This window comes from Mesoplodon mirus (assembly GCF_964341445.2).
Source record: "Mesoplodon mirus genome assembly, chromosome: 12".
NCBI classification, from domain to species: domain Eukaryota; kingdom Metazoa; phylum Chordata; class Mammalia; order Artiodactyla; family Ziphiidae; genus Mesoplodon; species Mesoplodon mirus.
In genome coordinates this window covers 31743642-31770822 of record NC_138988.1, presented here as the reverse complement: position 1 = coordinate 31770822, position 27181 = coordinate 31743642, and the positions used below count along the sequence as shown (strand labels likewise).

At 40.5% G+C, this 27181-nt stretch overlaps 1 protein-coding gene and 1 long non-coding RNA gene across 3 annotated transcripts in view; one reads left to right on the top strand and one right to left on the bottom strand.

Moving 5' to 3' along the window:
- The window catches only part of DENND6A (DENN domain containing 6A), a 52979-nt gene extending 30159 nt beyond the window's left edge, over positions 1 to 22820 (bottom strand). For both annotated transcript variants that reach the window (XM_082638762.1, XM_082638763.1), the window contains exons 1-4: positions 22353 to 22820; positions 7838 to 7876; positions 7695 to 7737; positions 1796 to 1908 (exon numbers count right to left, since the gene is read on the bottom strand). In XM_082638762.1, the coding sequence (XP_082494888.1) occupies positions 1796 to 1908; positions 7695 to 7737; positions 7838 to 7876; positions 22353 to 22748 (591 nt within the window). In that variant the 5' untranslated portion in view covers positions 22749 to 22820. The remainder of the gene's footprint in view (positions 1 to 1795; positions 1909 to 7694; positions 7738 to 7837; positions 7877 to 22352) is intronic.
- A 36-nt stretch (positions 22821 to 22856) lies between these two features.
- Positions 22857 to 27181, top strand: part of LOC309813701 — a 30695-nt gene continuing 26370 nt past the window's right edge. The window contains exon 1 of the long non-coding RNA XR_014295533.1: positions 22857 to 22939. This is a non-coding gene — a long non-coding RNA (uncharacterized lncRNA). The remainder of the gene's footprint in view (positions 22940 to 27181) is intronic.

Sequence of the window (27181 nt, the reverse complement as noted above, 5' to 3'; positions counted from 1 at the left end):
AATGGAAGTTAGGAAAACAATCAAATTCTGTTTTCCCCGATGCTATACTTAGTTTTTAAAAAATTCTGCCTACAATTCTGAGTTAGACATCAGTCTTATGAGGTATACTAATGCAAAATTTCAAGAGAGAAAATAAAAGGAGTTAAATGCCAATCTGAATCTTACATAGACAGTTATATTTTTACCTGACAATAATGAAACACTGGAATATTTATCAACATACAATTTGAAAGGTCCAAAAAACTTACAAAGTTTTTACATCCTAATGGAATAAACTCTGGCCCAGTTCCTTATTTGATTGTTATTCTTTAAACAAATATTTATTGACTACCTACTTTGAACAAGGCATTGTGTTACAAAAGATAAAAAGATGTGTAAGACACAGTTCCTTAAGGAGATCACAAACTAAGAGCGATAAGAAAAGTACAAAAATGACTAGTATGTGATAGGAGGGCAGGTACCATGCAAAAAGCACAAAGTGTTACGAAGAGGCCAAGGGGGAAGAGGTTACTTCTGTCTATGGCGATCAGTATTTTGTGGAGGCAGCTGTTTTTGAGTTGGGCATTGAAGGATGGATATGATTTAAACAAAGACAAAGACATTTCAAGTTTAGACGGCCAAGAGTTTGAGCAAAACCACGCAGAGATAGAAAAATACAAGCTACCTCAGGAAAAAGCATACAGTTCAGTTTAGCTAATATATGGCACATGTATAGAAAGGAGATTAAGCTGGAAATCTGAAAGGCAAAGGTTTTATTTTGGAAGGCCCAAAAAGTGAGAACCAGGAAATATTACTATCATTAGATCTTTATTCATTAAGCAATAAATAATCATTTTAGATTTTATTTATTTTATGTAATATATATGTACACTTTAGCTGGGAACACTGTGTAAGATATATTGCACTGAAAAAGACAGAAGATGGACGTCTTTGGGCAAATATTTTTATCCTCAATAGCCCTCAATTCCTTCATTTGCAAAAGGAACTCTCTTGGAACAATATAGGGAGGATTAATAAGATAATATATGCTTATTGATACAATGCCAAGAACATAAAAAGCTCTAATAAGTAGTAGCTATTATTATCAGCAGTTGACAGAATATGTTATTAGTGATAGCAAATGGTCATGAAAAGGACAAGATGGCTATAAGAGACATTTCAAAAGGTAACATCTTTGCTAACTGGAAGAGGATTCCTGTCATTAGTGGAACCAGGAAGGTAAGCTGTAAATACTTATTTTAGGCAAAAGATGTCAAGTTCTTATTGGATGTGCTAATAGGACATCCAGATGGAAATGTTCTTCATGCAGTTAGAGATAAAAGTATGAAGTACCAAACAGAAATTCTACACTCAGAAATCATCTGAATTATTAAAATTGTTTTTAATAAACAACTATAAACCAAAGCTCATTCAAAAATCAAAAAGGGACAAAAATAATTCTACTATAAAGCAGGTAGGGATTACCACAGGGAATCTTCAACTCTGGGTGATATTCACTGGTATACTACCACCCCACTTCCACATCTAAACAAAGAGTTTTAACACGTGAAAGAAAATTAATTCAACATTCTAATTTCTATAATTCACAATGGCATTATGTTTTAAGAATCGTAACTTTATAAAGTCTCTTTCACTCACATGCTAAATCCTTATGAATTAGACTCAGGAAATTCAGCAGTATAATACAGTAACAAAACAAAAGCACAATATTTCTGAATGCTATAAGAGGTAACTGAGTAACTGAGTTCTAAAGTTTCCTCTCACATAGACATTATTCTATTACTACTTTTCCAACCTTTAAGTAAACTGGTAAATCTTTCTCAAATTGATCCAGGAGACAATGCAGTGACAACCTCCTCCCAGAAGACTGTCGAAATCTAAAACAAAACTGGGTATCTCCAAGACAACCTAATGAAAACAAAAATGAAAGAAATTAAGGGCAGCACAGTATAACATTTATTTATCCAGTTTCATCACATCTTAGAGCTAAAGGGGTCCTATCAATTACTGAAACACATTCTATCATGCTTTAGAGAAGAAAAAAGAGATCCTGACAGTTCGACTTGCTCTAAGCCATCTTTGCTAGTTAAAGGCAAAGCCATTAGTAAACTACGCATCTTAACTCCTATGTCCCTCTACTGTTTTCCCTATTCCATTTTCTCTATGTAATTAAAACTTTTTGAAAACTGTGTGCATGTAATGTTGATTCACAAACATAATTATGAGCAAAAGAAGCCAAATATAAAAGAATACAAATTATTCAAATCCATTTACATAGTTTTTTTTTGTTTTTTGTTTTTTGTTTTTAATAAAGCAGGCAAACTAAACAATAGTGTTTAGGAATACATGGTTGGGTGATAAATTTATAAAGAAAAGCAAGAATCTTATTACTATAAGAATGAGTAGAGTGATTTGAAAAGATACATGCACCCCAATGTTCATAGCAGCCTTATTTACAATTACCAAGGTATGGAAGCAACCTAAATGTCCATCAACTGATGAATGGATAAAGATGATATGATACACACACACACACACACACACACACACACACACACACACACACGCACAAATGGAATACTACTCAGACATAAAAAAGAACAAAATTTTGCCATTTGCAGCAACATGGATGGACCTGGAGAGCATTATGCTAAGTGAAATAAGTCAGACAGAGAAAGACATATGTATGATATCACTTACATGTGGAATCTAAAAAATACAACAAACTAACAGAAAAAAAGCAGACTCACAGATATAGAGAACTAATGGTTGGTTACCAGTGGCGGAGAGGCAGGGAATATAGGGGTGGAGGAGTGGGGGGTACAAACTACTGGGTGTGAGATAGGCTACAAGGATTATTGTACAACACAGGGAATATAGCCATTATTTTGCAATAACTGTAAATGGAAGGCAAACTTTAAAAATTATATTTAAAAATTTTTAATAAAAAGAAAAAAAAAGAATCAAGATAGTGGTTACCTTAGGCAAGGGGGAGGGAAATACTGTTTGGGAAGAGACATGAGGGGGCTTTTGAGGTGTTGGCAAAGTTCTATTTCTTGACCTTATATGTGTTTTATATTTCACAATGAGAATTAAAAAAAAAAAAAAACATAGCAGACTCAGGAAGAGCCCAAGTAATAGACTTACTATTTTAATCATTTTAATTATAAAGTTTTTAAACGTCAATCATTTTAGCAAACCTCTTAAAATATTACCTAAACTGTCAGGCAATAATTACAAAAAACTGTAAATACTCTAAAAAGTGAAAGACACAAGAAGTAGCCTGTCACTCAAATTCTTCCCAGTTACTGTATTTAGAACTAATGAGATTATATTAAATATAAAATGTGCTCAAGATTTTATTACACACAGAAGTACTTATATTTCTTTAGCACATCAAGTTCTCAAAAAGGAAGCAGAAACTTGATATTATGTTTAAGTTTTTAAAAAAGCAACTCAGTACGTATACCTAAATGCACTTATAGAAACTAGTATTTCTTTGGTGGAGGAGGGAAGAAACAAAGGGGACTGGAGGGTGAGTCAGTTCAGTTTCTTTACTTGTCATAGCAGATCAAACCAAGACTGCAAAGCTATAGATAAACGGAAGAGAATTTCCTGTATCAAAAATATGACTTGAGGGGCTTCCCTGGTGGCCCAGTGGTTAAGAATCCACCTGCCAATGCAGGGGACACAGGTTCGAGCCCTGGTCTGGGAAGATCCCACATGCCACGGAGCACCTAAGCCTATGCGCCACAACTACTGAGCCTGCGCTCTAGAGCCCGTGAGCCACAACTACTGAGCCCGTGTGCCACAACTACTGAAGCCCGCGCGCCTAGAGCCCGTGCTCTGCAACAAGAGAAGCCAGGAAAATGAGAAGCCCACGCGCTGCAATGAAGAGTAGCCCCCACTCGCCACAACTAGAGAAAGCCCACGCGCAGCAACAAAGACCCAACACAGCCAAAAATAAAAACAAATAAATTTATTTTTAAAAAAATTACTTGAGGGCTTCCCTGGTGGCGCAGTGGTTGAGAGTCCACCTGCCGATGCAGGGCACACGGGTTCGTGCCCCGGTCCGGGAAGATCCCACATGCCGCGGAGCGGCTGGGCCCGTGAGCCATGGCCACTCAGCCTGCGCGTCTGGAGCCCGTGCTCCGCAACGGGAGAGACCGCAACAGTGAGAGGCCCGCGTATCGCAAAAAAAAAAAAAAAAAAAAAAAATTACTTGAGATTTGAGGGGAAAAAAGCTTAAATATTTCTTCTAAAGGGAAAAGACAACTTCAGACTATTTTTTAAATTAATTTATTTATTTGGTTGCGTCAGGTCTTAGTTGTGGCAGGTGGGCTCCTTAGTTGTGGCAGGCAGGCTCCTTAGTTGCGGCTCACGGGCTCCTTAGTTGCAGCTCACCAGCTCCTTAGTTGCAGCATGAGAACTCTTAGTTGTGGCATGCATGTGGGATCTAGTTCCTGGACCAGGGATCGAGCCTGGGCCCCCTGCATTGGGAACACAGAGTCTTAACCACTGAGCCACCAGGGAAGACCCTTGATCAGTTTTGTTTTTGTTTTTGTTTTTTTAATAAATTTATTTATTTATTTATGGCTGCGTTGGGTCTTCGTTGCTGCACGCGGGCTTTCTCTAGTTGCAGCGAGCGGGAGCTGCTCTTTGTTGCAGTGCACAGGCTTCTCATTGCAGTGGCTTGTCTTTGTTGCAGAGCATGGGCTCTAGGCACATGGGCTTTAGTAGTTATGGCACATGGGCTCAGTAGTTGTGGCTCGTGGGCTCTAGGGCGCAGGTTCAGTATTTGTGGCGCATGGGCTTTGTTGCTCCACAGCATGTGAGATCTTCCTGGACCAGGGCTCAAACCCGTGTCTCCTGCATTGGCAGGTAGATTCTTAACCACTGCTCCACCAGGGAAGTCCCAGAGTATTTTTATATTAGTGGAAAACAGCTATAGAACAGTTCAGAGTAAGACTAAAATAAAACATGAGACCTTAAGAGCTAGCCCTATCCCTGGCCTTCAGCTCTATGTAGTCACCTCTCTGTGATTAGAGTTGGAAATACTGAGAAGCAGGAGTTTAGACCAGGGACTACACTTCTCAAAGTGTAGTCCATAGAGTGTTGCAAGTCCACAAACTCTTGTTACAGTACATGACAAAATAAATACCCAAACTGAGAATACACATTTAGAAACCCTTATAGCAATTTGATATTGCTGTGACAAATTTGGACTTTTATTTTGTATTCTTTGGTTTTTCTCCCTTTCATTTTTCTAATAATTCATGTATACAGCATTTTATAAAAGCACCGGTCCACAACAGATTGGAAATTCTAAAAACACCCAAATGGCCCTTCAACACAGATGAGTGTGAGAAGCACTCCTTTCACCACTGGGAAGTGTAAAGTACATGAAGACGTCCCAGCTGTTTACATAGAAAAAAATCTGTTTAGACAAATATTATCTGCACATCTAATCCATCCAGAACAAGGATTAATACTTTCCTCGGATTCATCATCACTTGAAACTCTCTCTACTAATGCTAAGTTTTCTCTCTGGCCATGTTTAGAGCATAGTGATTACAGTCCTTGGATACCCATCACAGCTGAAGACTCAGGAATGCATATATCCAGATGATATTAATGGTAAATAACGAGAAAAATATCTGACAAATATTTATTAGAGAGAAAACATTCTTTAAACTTAGGCTCCTAAAGATAAAAGCCATTCAAATGGAACAAAAAACTGAAAGCTAAAAACAAACAAAACAAAACTTTTTTCTAAAGTCACAGTATCTAAGTTGTGTGTGGGTAGGGGGTGGAGGAAGTGGAGGACTGGCAAATCCTCCCATTGGGAATCCCAAAAGTATTCTTCTTTATCTGTATAACTTACCATAGAGTCTAAATGTTGTTTTACTTTTTTTATGTGTGCACCGTGGAAACAAAAGCTAGGTTATGACTCTTTCCTAAAAACTGCTCTACTGAACCTTCTGTAACAATAAAGGTATCTTGGGAAAAATTAAACCCCTTTCAAAGTTGGCATAGTACTAATTCCAACTTCCATTTAATGAACACATAAGTGAAACAAACTATTTGGATAATCACAATTGAGAATAGTGATCTCAAATATATATAAATGCACAGTCTCTTGCTGTCTAGATTAATATTCATCTGTTAAGATGGCAAGATATCTATTTTTAAGATCTTTTGTTGACTTTACTTCTAAGTAGCAACCATACTTTGAATAAAATGAACCACACTTCCTTTGATATGCAGCTTATAAAAAAGGCATTACAAAACATCTGTAGGTCATTCAAATGCCTAAAATACTGAACAAATTGGGTTTTTTTTGGCCCCACGGAGTCCTAACCCCTAGACTTCCAGGGAATTCCCTGAACAAATGCTCATTTACACAGATACACACTTGAGTTTAACTTCCAATAAGAAAATGACTCATACAGAGAATAACTACAAAACTAGAAATAAAAAAGACTATCAGACATCATACAATTAACTTCTTAGTCTTGATGCACATGTAGAGAGGTGAAAGGGAGAGAGCCATGAAAACCAGCCATGACCTGAAAAAGAAGAGTGTGCAGTATAATCACATGAAGTCAGTTCATCCTGTAATCCACACAACTCACCTGAGTCATGGAAGTCCAATCCAATACTCACTACAATCAGAACTACATGTGTGCACTTTGTAAGGCAAATGTTATCCGAAATAAGGGGAGATCCTATAAGACCGCTGTATCATTATCTCATTAACAGGCAAAACATGTGAAAAGATTCCAATAATTCCAGGTCAAAACAAAAGCCGTCCCAGGATCGCTCAAAGCCATCTTTTTAACTAAACCTTTTTTTTTAAACATATTTCATGAAAGCTGAGTTCCAAAGCTATAGGAAAAAATTATGGAAGCATTTATAAGGAAAAGAGAAAATGCTTTAAAAAGCTAAAATGTCAAGTCTCCCAAATCAGATTATCTAAACTAAATTAACAGTATATTAGAAGTAACCACAAAAGGAAAGGGAACTGAAGTGCCTTTGCTTCATAGGATTCTAAGTGTGTGGTCTAAGAAGTTAAGTGATCTGGTCACTATAAACCTGAAAAATTATTTTCAAAGTGAAACACAAAAGGTAACCTGAAAGATATCAACTTATAGGACCACACAAAGGAAGAACTTGAAGGAGACCAGCAAAACCAAGCTTAATAATAATAGCAAACACTTATAAAGTACTTTCTATACCCAAGCACTATTTCAAATGCTTTATATATACGAACTCACATAAACTATTGCAAATAATTGATGGCCATGCTTTATAACCATGTTTACCCTGATTTTTTTTAATCCCTGCTTTTACAGAGTTCTTGGCAAGCTCCCAAATCCTAAACTAAAACTGCTTAATATAAATCCTCAAACATACCAGCGTTGATGATTTTCAATCTCTTCATTATTTCAACAGTTTATTGCTCCATGATGTTTTACCTCATTACAAGATAACAGTTATTTTCAAAGTTGAACCAACGAAAATAAGTAAGACACGACTAGGATCATAAAAGTAGGAATCAAAATCACTAATCTGTTAGGATGAAATTGAGTTTGCATTCTACTATGTTATTTCAATTAATTTTCATATATTAAGAGTATAATCAGTATTCTCAGTATAAAATTCAACAGAAACACCACATGAAAAATAGTTACCTGAATTTGAATCTGGAAAAGACAAATAGCAAATATTGGTTTTCTGAAAAAGAAAACAAAAACTATATATGCTGACATATATACACCAATAAAAACAAACAGAAATAAAACAGTGAACTATATAGGGCACTATTTTTACTTACTTCTTTATCAGTAAGTTTGGAATGTTGAGGATAAATTACCTGGGAGAAGAAGAGTTAAATTTTGTTAGACCAATATATTGAGTATATATTGTAAACATTAGCAGGTACTTCTAAAATACTAGTCGGCTATGATCAAATTGGTTTAAGAAACAGTTCACAAATTTAACAATGAACCACAGGAGGGGGCTTCCGTGGTGGCACAGTGGTTGAGAGTCCGCCTGCCGATGCAGGGGACACGGGCTCGTGCCCCGGTGCAGGAAGATCCCACATGGCCGCGGAGCGGCTGGGTCCGTGAGCCATGGCCGCTGGGCCTGCGCGTCCGGAGCCTGTGCTCCGCAACGGGAGAGGCCACAACAGTGAGAGGCCCACGTACCGCAAAAAAAAAAAAAAAAGAAAGAAATAATAATTTTCAATTGATTCCAAGAAGTAATACAAATTACTAACTACTTACTAAAAGAAAAATGAAAAGGAAAAAATGATCATCTGCAATTTAAGAAATCTCAAAGGCCATCTTCCCACCATAAAGCCTATCCTATTTCCCTCCAATCCCTTTAAATAGTCATAGCACTTCCCTAGATAGGTCAATTTAGTGCCTGCAGTGACCCAGCCACCTTCTGAGGGAAATTCCTGCCCCACAGCCCCACGAAGGAAGCAAGACTAGGCCAGCACAGCTCCTGTCAGAACAAGCACTAGTAAACACGAGACCCAAGGGCACCCGCTCTACAGGCCAATCAACCAAGTGCCCAGATGGGGCTGGGTATGAAAATTCTGCCCAAGAGAGTACCAGTGCTCAAGTGGGCCAGTACAGATTCTCTCGGGAATGTGAAGAAGAGATGGGATTTGGAGCAGCAGGTTAGCTAGTGGCTGGTAACCAAAAAGAGAGGAAACAACACAAAGTGTAGTGGAACTGCATTAATACTAGGTTGCTAATGGGATCCATGGCTGCCCAGTTCTGGAAGAATCCATGAGTTCTATTCCCCAGAGTTGCCCAGGTGCCTGAAAATCTTACATTTCCAGAAATAACATACAGTAATAGCACATTAAAAATTGTATTAAGGTGGTTTCACATATTTATTTCATTTATTTAGTTCTCACAATAATAGACAAGGCTAGTAATGGTATCCCCACTTTACATATAAGAAAACTAAGGTAAGAAAAAAGATGGGGAGAATTCACATTACTGACCATCTTCTAGAGTTTTTAATTTTCACAACTCTGTCAATTCTTCACATCTTTACAGAAGAGTGGACAAGTTCATAGTAGTTAAATAACTCTCCTGAAATTTAGCATCTAGTAAGTGCCACAAACAGGACTTGAACTTAGGTCTGCCTGATTCCAAAGTACACAAGCCACCATTCCTCACTCCACCCATAGTAGCAATCATTAACACACAATCACAGCCCTCTTCCTCCCCTAGCCAGGATGTAGCATATAATCCTACTCAATTCAGGAGTAGGAGGAGGGTCTACAGAGCTGGTATTGTTACATGAAAGCCACCCAGCATTCCTGGAATAGAGAATGACACCAAAGCCAATATTTGCTCCACTTTGCTTTGTATCCCATGTTCTGACCAACCTGACTTAACCTCTGTCTCCACAACTCATGAAGGCAAGAACCTGGTCTGTTTTGTTCAACAGTCTATCTTCACACCTAGAACAGTTTCTGGTGCATAGTAGACACTAAAAAAATATTTCTTCAATCAGTGGATATACTCTCAGATTAGCTCTGTTAAACAACTCAGTATTTAGTAATATGTAATTCTTCTTTAAGTGTACATAGATCTTCCTTGCTTCACCTTGAGACCATTTTACTTTGTTACCTTTAAAGGAGAAATGGCAAAGATGCTGCATGCCGCAACTAAGACCCGGCACAGCCGAGTAAATAAATAAATAAATATTTAATAAATAAATAAAAATAAAGGAGAAATGGCAAACTTATAACCTATTTAGCCATATTCATGAAAATCTCTTTACATCTAAGTTAACCTGGAGTTTGCTGGTCTAAAACATATTGAGAAGTTTAGTGGCCTGTAACAGCTTAATCTTAGACTCTAAATTCACTTTTATGTGAATGCCCTTCAAATTTTTATTTCCTCAAATTAAAATACCAACTCAAAAGCAAATATACAAAATTCCATTTTTTATTACATAAAGATATCAACCATGGTTCATCTGGACATTGGTTTCCTAAGGTTTAAAATATTAGCAAGACAGTATAGAAGAAAAATGTTGGTATGTTTTACCCATATATATGAGTGCCTTAAATATATATATATAACATGTGTGTATATATATGTGTGTATATGCATGTATTTAAGGGGCTTATATATGCTCTATATATTTAAGTAAGTTAAAAGGATATAAAAACTACAGAACCTACCAAGTCTGTCTTTCAGGGAATTCCCTGGTGGCCCAGTGGTTTGGACTCCACACTTCCAATGCAGGGGGCCCGGGTTCGATCCCTGGTCAGGTAACTAGGATCCCACAAGCCGCACAGCGCAGCCCAAAAAAAAACCCACAAAAAAACAGTCTGCCTTTTAAAAACTCTGACTGTGGGACTTCCCTGGTGGCACAAGAATCCACTTGCCAATGCAGGGGACACAGGTTCAATCCCTGGCCCGGGAAGACTCCACATGCCATGGAGCAACAAAGCCCATGAACCACAACTACTGATCCTGCGCTCTAGAGCCCGTTAGCCACAACTACTGAGTCCACGCGCCACAACTACTGAAGCCCATGAGCTCTAGGGCCCACACACCACAACTACTAAGCCCACGAGCTGCAACTACTGAAGCCACACGCCTAGAGCCCGTGCTCTGCAACAAGAGAAGCCACCGCAATGAGAAGCCCAGGCACCACAACGAAGAGTAGCCCCACTCACCACAACTAGAGAAAAGCCCTTGCGCAGCAATGAAGACCCAATGCAGCCAAAAATAAAATTAAAATTAAAAAAAAAAAGTAAAGTAAAAACTCTGATTGTACTAGACTGTCAAATAGTATCTAGAATTTCATTTTAATGTACTCTGTTAGAACTACTCAGTGTTTTATTTTGGAACAAATATGATATTCAAAAAGAAACAATGCATATTTATATGCTACAGCTACTGAAATGGCCACACTGTACTTAAGATCAGAAAAATCAGAAAAGTTCAGGGACTTCCCTGATGGTCCAGTGGTTAAGACTCCATGCTTCCACTGCAGGGGCACAGGTTCGATCCCTGGTTAGGGAACTAAGATCCTGATTGCTGCACAGGCAAAAGAAAAAAATAAACAAATGAAAATAGAGATTTTTAAAAATTAAATAAAAAAGAAAAATTCATACTTAACTTTAAAAACATCAACTCCCTATTTAAAAAACAAAAGAGCGGCTTCCCTGGTGGCTCAGTGGTTGAGAGTCCACCTGCCAATGCAGGGGACACGGGTTCGTGCCCCGGTCCAGGAAGATCCCACATGCTGCAGAGCAGCTGAGCCCGTGAGCCATGGCTCCTGGGCCTGCGCGTCCAGAGCCTGTGCTCCACAGCGGGAGAGGCCACGACAGTGAGAGGCCCGCATACCGCAAAAAAAAAAAAAAAGAAAGAAAGAAAAGTAACCACTACCAAGTATCTAGAACTGCACAAATTGCCACAGTTACTAGAATTATTACCTGTGTACATACTTTATTTTGTTAAAAAAAAAGTTTAAATATAAGTTTGGGTAATCACTGTTAGTTTAGTTTTAGTCAGTTAGCTCCTGATAGCTATTTGGGAAATAATCAACTGTGGATTAGTTCCAGTACCTGGAGATGCCTGTCACTTGAAGCTTCCTCTCTCCATAGCTCAAGTAAAGGCATCTCTGTTCCCCCAACCACTGGCATTCTGGGTGGCATTAAAGGGGGGCAGAGAGCATCAACTAATGTCACTCTGGTTTTGTTACCTATGCTAAGATCTCCCATGTTACAGCAAATAAGGGAGAGGTGGCCAGGTAATAACCCAAGAGAAAAGTGAGTTTTATTTGATATAATTATTAAGGCTTAAGAATGATGACATATTTTACAACATGTTACAATAGAAAAAATGTGTCTCAGAAAAATATTAATATATATACTGGAAAAGAGTATTACAAAATGTTTTAAATGGGTCTATTCAAAGGTACATCTCTTTGCATACATCTACATCTCTCTAGCATTCCCAACTCAGTATGAAAATAATCATGGTCCCAGGAGGAGGAAAATTAGAAATATCAGCTAACTTACTGCCAGTATCATTTGGACATGGGAAAAATTCATGCCTGCCATGCACCCAAGTTGTGTGTGAATGGGTGTCTACCTGATGCCATGTGACTCGGTATCTGTCTCTACTGCATGACCCTGCCAGGTGTCCCAGGCCTGACAGAGACTACATTTCCCAAGAAACCTTGCCTTGATCTCCTACAGAAACATTAACTCACAAAGAACATCATCATAACCTTGGGGACTTCCCTGTTGGTGCAGTGGTTAAGAATCTGCCTGCCAATGCAGGGGACATGGGTTCAAGCCCTGGTCAAGGAAGATCTGACATGCTGCGGAGCAACTAATCCCGTGAGCCACAACTACTGGGCCTGCGTGCCACAACTACTGAAGCCCACGCACTTAGAGAGCCCGTGCTCCACAGCAAGAGAAGCCACCGCAATGAGAAGCCCGTGCAATGAAGAGTAGCCCCTGCTCACCGCAACTAGAGAAAGCCTGCACACAGCAACAAAGACCCAATGCAGCCAAAAATAAATAAATATTTTAAAATCAAAATAATAAAAATGTAACTGAAATACTGTATTAAAAAAAAAGAATTCCAACTAATAAATGTAGAAGGAATAAGGAAAATAGCAAATCACTATTAGAACACCAGAGTAATAATAGTTACTACAGGAAAGATCCACTTTTGGATGCTGAAATTAGCAAGCAAATTTGAGAAACAAGATACTGCACAGTCTCAAAGTATCTCCCACAAAATAAATATTTACTAATTATGAAGAGAAAAACAGTAAATTCACAGTGGATAAATCTGGCAGACATCATTTTAACCAAGTGATCAAGGTTAAAATCACCAATAATAAGACATTTTAACACCATGTACTCTTTGATATGATGCACCAAGAAGGGCACATCACGTCTGGGGTATTCTTCCCAATAATACATAATCCCAGACTAATCATAGGAACACACCAGAAAAACCCAAATCGAGAGACATACTACAAAATATCTGACCAATATTCTTCCAAAGTGTCAAAGTCATGAAATATAAGAAAAGACTGAGGAACTTCCACAGATTGCAGAGGGAGTTATGACACCTGTATGCAATGCAGGAACCTGGACTGGATCCTGAAAAAAAAGACATTAATAGAAAAACTAGTGAAATTGAATAAACTCTGTTGCTCAGTAAACAGTATAATGCCAATCTTATATTCTTAGATTTGATAATTGTACTATGTTTATATAAAATGTTAACATTAAAGGAAGCTGAATGAATTACTTTCGTAACTCTAAAATTATCTCAAAATAAGGATTTTAAAAAAGTAACACCTCTATTTCACATCATATTCAAAAAGTAACCCAAAGTGGATCAAAGACCTAAGTGTAAAACCTGAAACTATAAAACTCTTAGAGAAAATATAGGAATAAATCTTTATGACTGTGGATTAGACAATGGTTTCTAAGCTATGACACCAAAAACACAACCATAAATAAATTGGACTTCATCAAAATTTAAAGCTTTTGCACTTCAAAGAACACTACAAAGAAAGTGAAGACATACTGCAGAATGGGAGAAAGTATCTGCAAATCATATATCTGATAAGGGCCTAGAGTACAGGATCTATAAAGAACTCTTATAATTCAACAATAAAAAGTCAAATAACCCAATTTTTAAATGGGCAAAGGATCTGATTTGAAATTTCTCCAAAAAAGATATACAAGAGGCCAATAAGCACATGAAAAGACACTCAATGTCATTAGTTATTAGGGAAAAACAAATAAAATTAAAGTAAGATACCACCTCATACCTCTAGGATGGCTGTAATCAAAAGGACAAAGTGGGGCTTCCCTGGTGGCGCAGTGGTTGAGAGTCCGCCTGCCGATGCAGGGGACATGGGTTCGTGCCCCGGTCCGGGGAGATCCCACATGCCGTGGAGCGGCTGGGCCCGTGAGCCATGGCCGCTGAGCCTGCACATCCGGAGCCTGTGCTCCACAACGGGAGAGGCCACAACAGTGAGAGGCCCGCGTACCGCAAAAAAAAAAGGACAAAGTGGTAGCAAGGATATGGAGAAATTAGGAGCCTGATACATTACTGATGAAAATGTGAAAATGAAGTCACATTGGAAAACCATTTAGTAGCTTCTCATAAAATTAAACATGGAGGACTTCCCTGGTGGCAAAGTGGTTAAGAATCCACCTGCCAATGCAGGGGACACAGGTTCGATCCCTGGTCCAGGAAGGTCCCACATACAATGGAACAACTAAGCCCGTGCGCCACAACTACTAAGCCTGCTTTCTAGAGCCCATGCACCACAACTACTGAGCCCCCATGCTGCAACTACTGAAGCCTGCAAGCCTAGAGCCCACGCTCCACAATAAGAGAAGCCACCGCAATGAGAAGCACACGCACCACGACGAAGGGTATCCCCGGCTCGTCGCAACGAGAGAAAGCCCGTGCACAGCAACAACGACCCAAAGCAGCCACAAAAAAAAAAAATTAAACATGGAGTTACCATATGACCCAGCAATTTCACTCCTAGGTATACATCCAAGAGAAGTGAAAAGCATACATCCACACAAAAACTTGTACATGAACGTTCATAACAGCATTATTCATCATAGCCAAAAGGTGGAAACAATCCAGATTTCCATCAAATGATGAATGGATAAACAAAATGTGATGTATCCGGACTTCCCTGGTGGCGAAGTGGTTAAGAATCCGCCTGCTAAGGCAGGGGACACAGGTTCGAGCCCTGGTCTGGGAAGATCCCACATGCTGCAGAGCAACTAAGCCCGTGCACCACAACTACTGAGCCCACACGCCGCAACTACTGAAGCCCACCCGCCTAGAGCCTGTGCTCCACAAGAGAAGCCACCGCAATGAGAAGCCCGCGCACTGCAACAAAGAATAGCCCCCGCTCGCCGCAACTAGAGAAAGCCCGCGCAAAGCAACAAAGACCCAACACAGCCAAAAATAAATCAATAAATAAACTTATTTTTTAAAAAGTGATGTATCCATATAATGATATAAAACTCAACCATATAAAGGAATGAAGTACCAATACATACTACAACATGGATGAATCTTAAAAACATACTAAGTGAAAGAAGCCAGACACAAAAGGCCACGTGTTGTATGATTCCATTCATATGAAATATACAGAAAAGGAGAATCCATAGAGACAAAGTAGGTAAGTGGTTGCCAGGACCTGGAGGGGAAAGGAGAATGGGTCGTGACTGAAAGAGGATGTAAGGGAAATTTGGGGGCAGTGATAATATTGCTTCTTGATCTCTATGGTAGTAACATGGTATATTCACTTTTTGAAAATTCACCAAAATACAGATTTAGGACTTGTGCACTTTTCCACATGTGTTACACTTCAATGAAAATGTTACTTACTTTAAAAAGTGGAAAAAATGGCCTGAAATCACAGTATCCTCAAGTCTAAGATTCCCGCTTGCTCAAGATTGAAGTTAAATTACGCTACTAGAAAACTTGATCAGTTTGAAAATGGAATGGACGGTAAAGCATTTCTCAAAAAAAAGTAAAGTTTAGGTACAGTTTTCCATTTTTCACGTCATTCATCACAGTAAGTACAAAAACATAAAGTACTTGTGAAAGAACTAACTAGACAGGAGAACGTCCCAGATTATCTCCAGATTATATAATTTCATAACTGAATCAGAGATTAGTAACACCAAGGAAGCTTTTGTAGAATCTGGGAGCCTAAGAAGCTCAAGAGGTCACTAAGGTTTTAAATCTCAAATCATAGAACTACATCAGGCTACCACGAAGTGCTACTATTTCACAAGGAAATTTAAAGGCCATTATTAGTACCCTGCAAATCCTATCCTAACATTCACTGTTGAATGGTCTACCTTCCATGCTAGACTGCAAACTCAATAAGGAAGGGATAATCAAGGCTTTATCTCCAGAACATACCACTGTCTGGATATGGAAGTTGCCCAGTAAATATCTGAATAGATGGTTCAATGAGACAGTATAACAGCATGCAATTATACACACCCATTTCGATTAAAACAGTGAACATGCTGAGGATCAAATACTGAGGCTATGGGTCACCCAGAAGAGAGGAAGAAACACGAAAACCTTCCACACAACTGCCTTTATCCTTCTCAGAAAAATAAACAGAAACTTTGCTAAGATAAAGAAAACTGTGCGGACTACTCCAGGTTCCACCCTGTTAGGGGATAAGGGGGAATAAATAGGCAGTGACCCAACAAAAAACAGAAGTGGGAAAAAAAGCGGAGTCATTTCTGCTACCTGCTCTTTTAAAAACGGCATAAGTTTACCTTCATCCCAAAGCAGGGCTTTATCTTCAATTTGTTAGAAAAAAAAGTAGGGAGGGATCAGTAATGAAATGATTATAAATTGTCCTGCTTTTTTTTTTTTTTGCGGTATGCGGGCCTCTCACTGTTGTGGCCTCTCCCATTGCGGAGCACAGGCTCCGGACGCACAGGCCCAGCAGCCATGGCCCACGGGTCCAGCCACTCCGCGGCACGTGGGATCCTCCCAGACCGGGGCACGAACCCACATCCCCTGCATCGGCAGGTGGACTCTCAACCACCGCGCCACCAGGGAAGCCCTGTCCTGCTTTTTATAGATAATTTAACTGGCCTGAAATTCTTTTCACCAAAGAGGTGAAATACAAACTATGTACATATACATATATGTACATACAAATAGGCTATGTCATAGATTATCAGCAAAGTGAAAACTAATAAACTTGATTCCCAGAAAGTGCTTTAAATGCTTGTGACTGACACAAGTTTAGCTTGGATGATTCACATCCAAAGCTGTGTATTTTTTTAAATAAATTTAAGGCAAAATAACAGGAGTGAGGGAATAGCCAAGATAGTCCCACACTGATTATTGAATGTGCAAGGACACTAATTATAAAAAAGGGGCTAGGGACTTCCCTGATGCAGTGGTTAAGAATCCACCTGTCGGGCTTCCCTGGTGGCGCAGTGGTTGAGAGTCCGCCTGCCGATGCAGAGGACACGGGTTTGTGTCCCGGTCTGGGAAGATCCCACATGCGGCAGAGCAGCTGGGCCCGTGAGCCATGGCCACTGAGCCCGCGCATCCGGAGCCTGTGCTCCGCAGCGGGAGATGCCACAACAGTGAGAGGACCGCGTACCGCCAAAAAAAAAAAAAAAAAGAATCCACCTGTCAATTCAGGGGACACGGGTTCGATCCCTGGTCCAGGAAGCTTTCACATGCCACGGAGCAATTAAGCCTGTGCGCCACTACTAAGCCTGTGCTCTAGAGCCCATGTGCCACAACTACTGAGCCCGCGTGTCACAACTACTGAAGCCCAAACTCCTAGAGCCAGTGCTCCGCAACAAGAGAAGCCACTGCAATAAGTCCACACACCGCAACAAAGAGTAGCCCCCGCTCACCACAACTAGAGAAAGCCCGCGTGCAGCAACAAAGACCCAATGCAGCCAAAAATAAAAAAATAAAACAAAATTTAAAAAATATTTTTAAAAAGGGGGGCTAACATATTGGGTATGCATTAAATGACAGACATTAACTTTTACATGCTTTATCTCACTTAGTACCTCCAACAATGCTCAGGATATTATTTTGCCATTTTATAATTGAGGAAAATGAGACTCAGAGAATTGAAGAAACTGGTCAAAAATCGGACAATTAGCATATGTTCAACACCCCAAAGCTTGTACTCTTTTCACTAGATTGATATTCTGTCCAAAAAGTTGATAGGTCATAGCCTTCAACAGGGGGAAAGCCACCAATGATTTCTCGATTCTTACAAAATTGGGGTGGGGGCTAGAGAGTTTCAAGAAGTAATCTCAAATTACAGATGTGTCACCTCCCATGATGTGTTGTGAGTTCCGTGAGTTCACATGATTTAAAGGCCCTCAAAAAATGAAGACCATCTCTAAGGAAGTGTGTACAGGTGGCAAACAACTCTTCACACTATGAAGAAAAAAAGAAACTACCAAATATCCAAATTAGGGGAAATGGTTAAATAAATTATGGTCCATAAAAAAATATTTATGAGGACTCTTTAACGATATGGCAAATTGTTTATGAGAATGCTTATCAGTAATGGCAGACTCTTACAGCAGACCTATTTGGGGGACTGCTGCCCAGACCATGCTTTCAAGTGTCCCCTCCTTTTGCAGGGGTGAGCCTAAGTGGCCACTATGGTTACTGAAACACTGTCTCCTTACCGCAACTGACTGAACAACAGAGAGCACCTGACCCATGCTGAACCAATCAGATACTCTAGTATTTGAATTAAGCTTCTGCCTGGTTCCAGAATACAAAACTAGAAGTTTGGCTAGTATCAGTACCGTGGAAACCCAAAGTCAAGTGAAATGGGGGAGCAGAAATTGAGACCCTTGCAGAGGAAACCAGCCTCAGCACAGAGAATAGAACAGACATGCAAAGAGAAGCAGAGACAAAAGACCACACAGCTCCACAGAGACAAAGGCAAAAGCCTGGGGCTTTCCAAATTCCATGAGGTTCAACCCTGCTTCCTGTAACTGGTTCCAAAAGATTCCTTACAATCAATTTCTCTTCACTTAAATTTGAGAGGATTTCTGTTCTTAACAATCAGACTAATCCTTGACAGATACAAAATTATATAAAGAAAAACAGCATTAACACAAATGCCAAGTATTAATCTCTTAATATAATTATGAGTGATGTTTTCTAGTGTTTATAATTCCCTTTCTTGCCAAGTTTACAACAATGAACATATTATTACTCAATGAGAAAAAAAACTGGAATGAGGCAATTCTGGATTCAGATAATTAATTAAGGCTTTATTATAAAATCAGGTAATTTCACAGAGCTGGAAGTGACATAGAATATATAAAATTCAGAGGATTTCAAACCTTGTTCCAGAGGACCCTTAGTGTCACTCTGGTGATGCCAGAGCCATCTCAGGGGAAAAGAAAGAAGTTGAGCACACCTCCTGTAGTCAACACCTTTTGCAGTCTCTTCCCAGCTAAAAAGACCCCCTTCACTGTCCCCTTCTTCTAGGACAGGGTTTCCAACAGACATTTTATGCAACACAGACCACTCCTCCAACCACTCAGGTCTTCAGCTGATTATAGCAGAGTGAGAATCTGCTCCAAACCAGGCCTGAGTACCTTCCTCTGGTGTTTGGTATGAGAATGACATTCACTCTCTTCATTGAAGTGGCTGAAAAGGGCAACTTCGCCATAAAGATCACAGAAGCAGAGAAGTTAGTTTAAAGGAGAGCATGAAGCATGAACAAAATCCATAAAACAAGAGCATAAACAAGAGACTTCCCTGGTTCTGGGCTCTAGCCGTTTTCTGGAAGTCCCTCTAGGTTTGTACCTTGGACATCCTGAAACACCTCTGTGGCCTTACAGCAAATGTGCCTTTTCTCCTTCAGCTATAGCTTAGTTTTTGTCATCCACAACCAAATATATACACACAGGCCCCATTTCAACCAGATTAGCCACTGAGGTACATCTGATTTTCATCTACCCAGAAAAAAAGTTCCCCTACTTTAAAAAGAATACTGATTTGGGCTTCCCTGGTGGCACAGTGGTTGAGAGTCCACCTGCCAATGCAGGGGGCATGGGTTCGTGCCCCGGTCCAGGAAGATCCCACATGCCGAGGAGCAGCTGGGCCTGTGAGCCATGGCCACTGAGCCTGCGCATCTGGAGCCTGTGCTCCACAACGGGAGAGGCCACAGCAGTGAGAGGCCACAGCAGTGAGAGGCCCGTGTACTGCAAAAAAAAAAAAGAATACTGATTCTAGTACTTCAACTTCATTTTTCTAGTGAGAAAACTAAGGTCCAAAGGCCTCATCTTCACAAAGCAAAAGTTAGGGGTTCTCTTCATTGAAAATGAAAGAGAATTTCAGTGCTTCCCAAATACAGACTTACCTAGGTCTTACTGAGTCCAAGGCACTGTTACAAATGCTTCATCAACATTAACTTACCTAACCCTCACAACAGTGCCATGATATAGGCACTGTTATCCTGTCACAGAGGAGTGTGAGGCTCAGATGAGCTAAGTAACGTACCCCAAGTCACAGAGATTCAAGCCTAGGCAGTCTAGCTCTAGGGTCTGAGTTCTTGGTCAATATTCTACATTATCTCTTTAGTAGGGATTTAAGCTTAAATAAGTGGAATTGTTTATACATTTAAAATTTGCAACTGGTACTTTCTATCATGGCAGAACTGACTTCTTAAGTCTCTCTCAAGCCTAAGACAAAATGACTGCATTTCTGATAACACAACTGAGTGTGTTGTTGGAGGATATACTGTCCAAACTTAGTTTTTAACCTATTTAATTAACTTCCCTTCTGAATCCCTATGGTTGTGCATTATAGGAAGTAGGGTGGGGCTATTATGTCATTTCTCCAACACAATTCTATACTTACCTTCTTGCCCCATTACAGCCATCCCTCCTGTCCATTTTTGGCCTGGATATGGCCATATTACAAAAGTGAAATATATTTTCAACTATTTTGTTATATTAATTATTAATTTGTATTCCTTTTTCTTCATTTTAAAAATGGCATTCTACATTTCTCAGGAAAACAAAACAAAATTAAATTGTGTTGCCTCTCAATGTGTTTATCTTTCTTGGGATCCTTTATTAGGGAATCTTCCCCACCCTCACCCTACACTTTCTAAAATCAGTGATTCTTAACCTGAGGATAATGCAACAGAAACTCCATAAATGACCCCCAGATAGTCAATGGAAGCATATACATGGTTTTGTATTACCATTTTCCTTAGGGAAAGAGTTCATGAAGTTCATAACTTATCTGCATTCTGGACCTTTTAAAAATGTGAAGAACCAAAGACCTAAAGAAAACTCTGTGCAATAGCATATACTATGGGAAATGAAATTCAAAATAGTCTCAGTGATTCACATTTTTGTAGCACCTCAATACCTGCTAAGTATTGTTTATTAGGTCAGAAAAAAACATACACGTTATAAAGAATGCCCAAATGGTCAGAGTCCAAAAGGATCTCCTTTAACTATTCAAAAACGTAATCGACTACAACAACTCAATCCTATGCTTTCTGATTAAATCGTATTTTGCTATACATATAGCTTCAGGATAATATGTCAGTGTAAATGATAGATGACATAAATCTCTTCTTCACAGTCTTTGGGAACTGTTGTTTCCATCTCAAAGTACTGTTCATGTATTCACTCACTCTACCAATTTTTTATTGAACACTGTCACGTGCCAGGCACTGCATTTAGCCCTATCTGCTAGTGTGATTAATTCTTGGCTCTCCTCTAAATTGTAGTCTTACTCTATAAATACAGGTTAGAGTATATCTTTCATATACGTCTGCTCAGCAACCAAGATAATGCCTAAATCTTAAAGTGTATTGAGCTGTGTAATGATAAAACACAGAGAAGACAGGCTGAATACACACTCCACATTAAGAAATACCTCCCTGGCCAATTTTCATAGCCCACTCATGCCACTAAAGTCAGAATGAGATGATTCATTAAAATCTGTCAATGCCACCAAAACAAACAAAAAAATCTTCTAAACATAGGTCCTTCTGACTCTACGTTTTTCTTGGCTACATAAAGACAAGCAATCTCTTACGCTACAGAAGGAACCATAAATAATGTCAAGATTACAAGGCCTTTCAACAAGGCGCTATAAAAATGGAAAACTTGACAAATTCACAAGCGAACGATTTCCCTTATGTTCATCTTGCTATTAGCTTTCAGGCCGCCTCAGAAGCAACATCAAGAAATAACAGAGATGAGGAACAAAAGGAGGAAAAGGAGAAAACCCCTGCTGAGACAAGCATTTCGGCTCAGGCTGAGTGGAATGCTCTGAGAGTCGCTGCAAATGACCAAAACAATCCATGAGTCTAAAAAAAGTTGGTTGTGTGAGGTCTGGCTATTATAGTTCACCATATGTCAGGGGCATTGTCTGCTTCTTGAAAAAGTCCCAAACATCCTGCCTGCAGTCTTCTCCGGGTGCTGCTAACCATTCTAGTTATTCCTGTGACACCGGGTTAAAAAAAAAGAAGAAGAAAGAAAAAGAAAACAGGGCCATCAACAAGTATTTAGGAGGGGCCTAGAGAGAACTTTTCACCCTTAGCCACAGCCCACGATCCTCCCACGGGAACTGCCTCTGGACCGCAGCCCGGTAGACGGCGGAGGGGCTGCCGGCCACGCCCGGATGCGCAGCGGACAGGGTCCAGGCCGGTCGGCCCGCGGGCCACAAGCTCTAATGGGGCTGCCCCAGCGCGGGGACCGGGACGGGGCGCGGGAGCCAGGTGCGGCCGGGCCTCACCTCCACGGCTTGGCCCAGCTCCAGGTCGAAGCCCACCACACACACGCAATGCAGCCAGGCTGAGAAGCCGTCCCAGCGCAGCAGGCCCCGGCTGCGGCCCTCGTCCTCTTCAACGTCCTCTGGCGCGTCTCCCGCTGCCACCACGGCCGGCCCCTCGCGTCCCTCGTCCGCTGCCCCCGCCTCATCCAGCGGCCCGCGGGAGCCGGGCCCCAAGCCTGCCAGGCCCCGCAGAGCCATCCGCCGCCCCCTGGCTGTTTGCGCCGCCTCCACTGCAAACCGCGCTACAGAGCGCGCTCGGCTCCGCGCAGACGCAGCCACAGCTGCCGCAGCCGCGGGGGACGGGCTCGGCCGGGGCGGGGCCGCGGCCCATGTGACCCTGGGAGCCCGGCTCTGCATGGGTCCTCCTGTACCGCCTCCCGGAGTAAAAGACGTCGCGCAGGCCCTTGACGGGGATTGTGAAGACTGCTCTAGAGCCTCCTTGCTTTAAAGCTCTTCAAGACTGAAGCAGTGAATCCTGGAATCCTCCTTCGCAGTCCAACGACCAGGGAATGAATTATTCTTGGAATGACACCGTTCATAATTATAAGGTATTATAAAATTGTTAGAACATAATGGTAACGGTGGCTAACATTTATTGAGCACTTACTTTGTGCCAGATGATGTGCCAAGCAAGTATTTGCAAATATTACTTCATTGAATCTAGTAGGTAGACATCGTTGTATATTTCTTTTCAGGTAAACTGAGGTTCTGAGAGGTTATGTGACTAGCCAAGCAAGTATTAAAACACTGATGCAGGCTTACAGTTCACTCAGGCAATCTGCTGACAGAGATCTGTGCCTTCATTCAGCAGCTCCCTCTCCACCAAGCCCCCTCCCACCTTTCTTGGCCTGGTTGCCTGTGACTCACTCAGCACTCATCCATCTCCAGACCTTTCTGGAACACCTCTACAACAACCTGAGGATCACTTTCTCTCAGCAGGGGTCTAGTCTCAGGCAGCTTAGTATTCTTGGAGATCGGCGTTGGGCTGGGCACCCAGGAGGCACTTAGTCTATTGAATTGTTACTGATTGTGGGTCCAGCGTGGTGCTACAGACTAGGATTTATTTAGCACCTAATGTGCTGAGCATAAACTGCAAAGTGGAAGTAAATCAGAAACACACAATAATACCCCCAATAGAAAAGTGAGTGAAAGACAATGAATAGTAACTCACAATAAACGTGTTTTTAGAAAACAGCACAGTATTCATGCTTTTACACACATTTTCTTACCTAATCCTCCCAACAGCCAAAAAGGTAGGTCCTATTATTCCCATTTTACAGGTAAGGGCCCCGAGGCTCCATGAGATGATGATAATGTCACAGCCAGTAGGTGGCAAAACAAAGACTTAAGCCCACATCTCTCTCACTGAACCTGAGCTCCTAAGCATTTTGCTGCACCACCCAGTCAAATCTACCCTGTCTGACAAGCATTGTTCTATCCATATCCATAGGATTTTTATTTGAAGTAAGTGTTAGTATCTCTCTTTTCAAGGAGAGGGTCAAGCATCTTCAGACATCAGTAGTGATGTTTGCAAGAGTCTTTCTTGAGGACATAAGATGAATTAGAGACGGCATTAAAGTTAAGAGGCCAATTCTTTGGCTGAAGCTATCTGCCCTCCTACTCCAGAGAACCACTGTAGTTAGAGAGAAAAAATATATTCTGCATTTAAGTAAGTCTCTAGACCTGCTATTAGGAAAAAACAGTAACAGTTTTTAGTATTGAAAACAGTATTAGAAAGAGCACTAGACAGGTGCTAGTGGATTTGGATTTTAGCACCTGCTCCATCCACAGTCATGGTAGGCAAGCTGCTCCAAGACCCTGTTTCTGCATTGGTAAAATAGGAATGATCATTCTGGTCTATTTATATAACTGATTATGGGGAAGAGCCAAGCTGTTGCAACGTACACGTTTTACTGGACACTACCTCATTATTAATGATTAATGAGCTTTAAACACCAGTTGTTCCACAGGACTGCTTCTTTGACATGTGGACAGACTGCCATTCCCTGAAATGCTGCTTTATAATTTTGGATTAAGAGTAATCTTTTCAAAATGTAATATCCTGAAAACTATTAAGAGGACCATAAGTTTGATGAGAAAGAAAGCAAACCAGGGCTTTAAAGAATCTTCAAAGAGAAAAAAAATCATTCTATCTGCTTCGAAAACAACAAACACTACTACCCAAATCTTTATACACAAAATTGACAACCATGAGGGAAAAGAGAAAGTTCCTATGACTTTTTTTCCTTCCATCCTCATAACTTTGATATTTGACCTTAGAGTCAATTTTAGCATAGTTTCTATGGTTAATACTTGTATGACATCTGAGGCAAAAAGGTACTAACACTTACTTCCTTCTTGAGGTTCTGTCGTTAGAACCTTTGAATCTGTAAGGATCTTAGATCAGTTTGTCTCTCCAAACCTCCCATCCTATTTGTGAATCTTCTGGTGTTTGGTCAGCCAGTCACCATTCTAACACCCCTTATTAAGGTAAAGTCACTACCTTGCAAAGCTCCTATTTTCTGGATGTTCGTAAGGGCTAGAAAATTCTTCCTTTTATGGAGACAAGATCAACCGCTTTGTAATGTACACCCATTGGTCTAAGTTGTGCTTGCTGAGATTATACAGAAGAGTTCAACTCTTCTACATGATAGCCCTGCGAATATTTGGAAGTGGTTATCCCACATCCTTATGCCTCTAGTTTCCAGGGTGAACTACCCCAATTCCTCTAACTGTTCCTCAAAGGATGTAGTTTCTGGGCCATTCATCATCCTGTTGCCCAACTTGGGTGTACTCCAACTTGTCAACATCACTTTTAAAATGCTGTGCCCAGGAGGAAACACCATCCTCCAGGTGTGGTCTGACCACTGCAGAGTGTACTCTGGGACTATTACCTTACTTGTCCCAGCCACAGCCTTCGATTAATGCTGGTTCAGATCACATTGGCTAGTTTTGGCAGCTAGGTCACATCACTGGCTCAGGTTGCTTTTACTGTCAACTAAAGCCCTGGGTCTTTTTTCATGTGAGGAGCACTTAAGTCAGGGTAGGCTGCTATAGCCAAGAGCGTGACTGGATTCACAGCTCTGCTGATCTTCTAATATTACCAACAATACTGAGAGCAGGATTAAAAACATTCCATACTTCCCTATTCACCCGTAACCAAACTCCTGGCATTTCAGCAATTTTCATAGTTGAAGAAGAAGAAAGATAAAAGGAAAGGGTGAGCTGTAGATAATGGTGTGAATTGCAATGCCAAGGTCTCTGGACTTAGTTTTACCAAAAGGACCTGAAGGGAATCCTAATGTCCTAGATATCCACCTACTTGGGCAGCCAGAGGACTTCTTCTTGCTCCTGAGCTAAATGCTGCTGCAGCTGCTCGGGCAAGAAAATAGAGGGAATACAGAGGCTCAAGTGCCAATGTGTTATCAATAGAGAACTGAGTTTACTGCCACATGATTCAGAGACAAAATGCTCAAATGCACATTTTGAAGGGAGGATCCAGGCAAAGAAGACAAAATATACTGTTAGGTGTTTCCTAAATAGTACTTGTGAAAGCTTTAAAAAAAGAAGATGAAGAGCTTTGGTTTTTCATTGCTAATATCTATACTTGTGACAGGTACTCAGTAAATATTTACTGAATGAATGAAAACACCAAAAAAATCTTTAATTGCTCTTCTCCTATTTTACAAAATTTTCCTTTCATGGTCAGTTGTATGAACACATGAAAAGTTAACATAAAAATGTTTCTTAAATGTAGTTCACTCTTAGCTTACGAAAAGTAAACATAGTAACACCTCACTTGATTTGAAGCTTACTTTACCAACTGTTTGACCCAGTTAGTACCAGGACGTAGGTTTAAAAGGCTCACTACGAAAAGCCAGACAGAAAGGATAACTAGTGAAATTCATGCTCTTTAATCAGAGAGATGTGAGGCTTTTACTCATAAATTATTTTGACTAAATCTACACATAATTCTAGTAGATGTGCTGGTCTGGTTTCCCAGACTAAGCAGCAAATGAGAGTGAAGAGGCTGCTTGAGGCTGAGGGTGAGAAGAACAGGAAGCAAAAACCTACAGTTAACAGAATGGAAGGAAAAGGAAGAAATAAGTCAGAAAACAAATTCAGAAAGACACACAGTAAACTATTAACGGTGGTTGCCCCATGGGGAATAGAAACGCTGGGGAAAAGAAGTGCTGATGAATAGAAATAAGGAGCTTTGCTTTTTATCTTACACAATTCTGTATTGTTTTAGTTATTTGGAGAGGGCATGTATTGCTTTTGTAACTAAACATTGAGAAATAACAAGAGAGGGCTTCCCTGGTGGCGCAGTGGTTAAGAATCCGCCTCCCACTGCAAGGGACATAGGTTCGAGCACTGGTCGGGGAAGATCCCACCTTCCGCAGAGCAACTAAGCCCGTGCACCACAACTACTGCTTCTGCACTCTAGAGCCCACGAGCCACAACTACTGAGCCCGCACGCCTAAGCCCATGCTCCGTAACAAGAGAAGCCACCACAATGAGAAGCCCACGCACAGCAAAGAAGAGTAGCCCCCGCTCGCTGCGCTCAACAACAAAGACCAAAAGCAGCCAAAAATAAATAAAATAAATAAATTTTAAAAAAAGAGAGAGTCCTACTGTCCAAGAGCGTGATAGAGTTGCTTATAATAGTGAAGAATTGGAAACTACTAAATGTCTAACAAGGGGAGATTGACTGAAAAATGCCATTCAATAGACTATTCAGCAGTCATTAAAAATGTCATATAAAGATGTTAAAAAAAAGTCATAGGGCT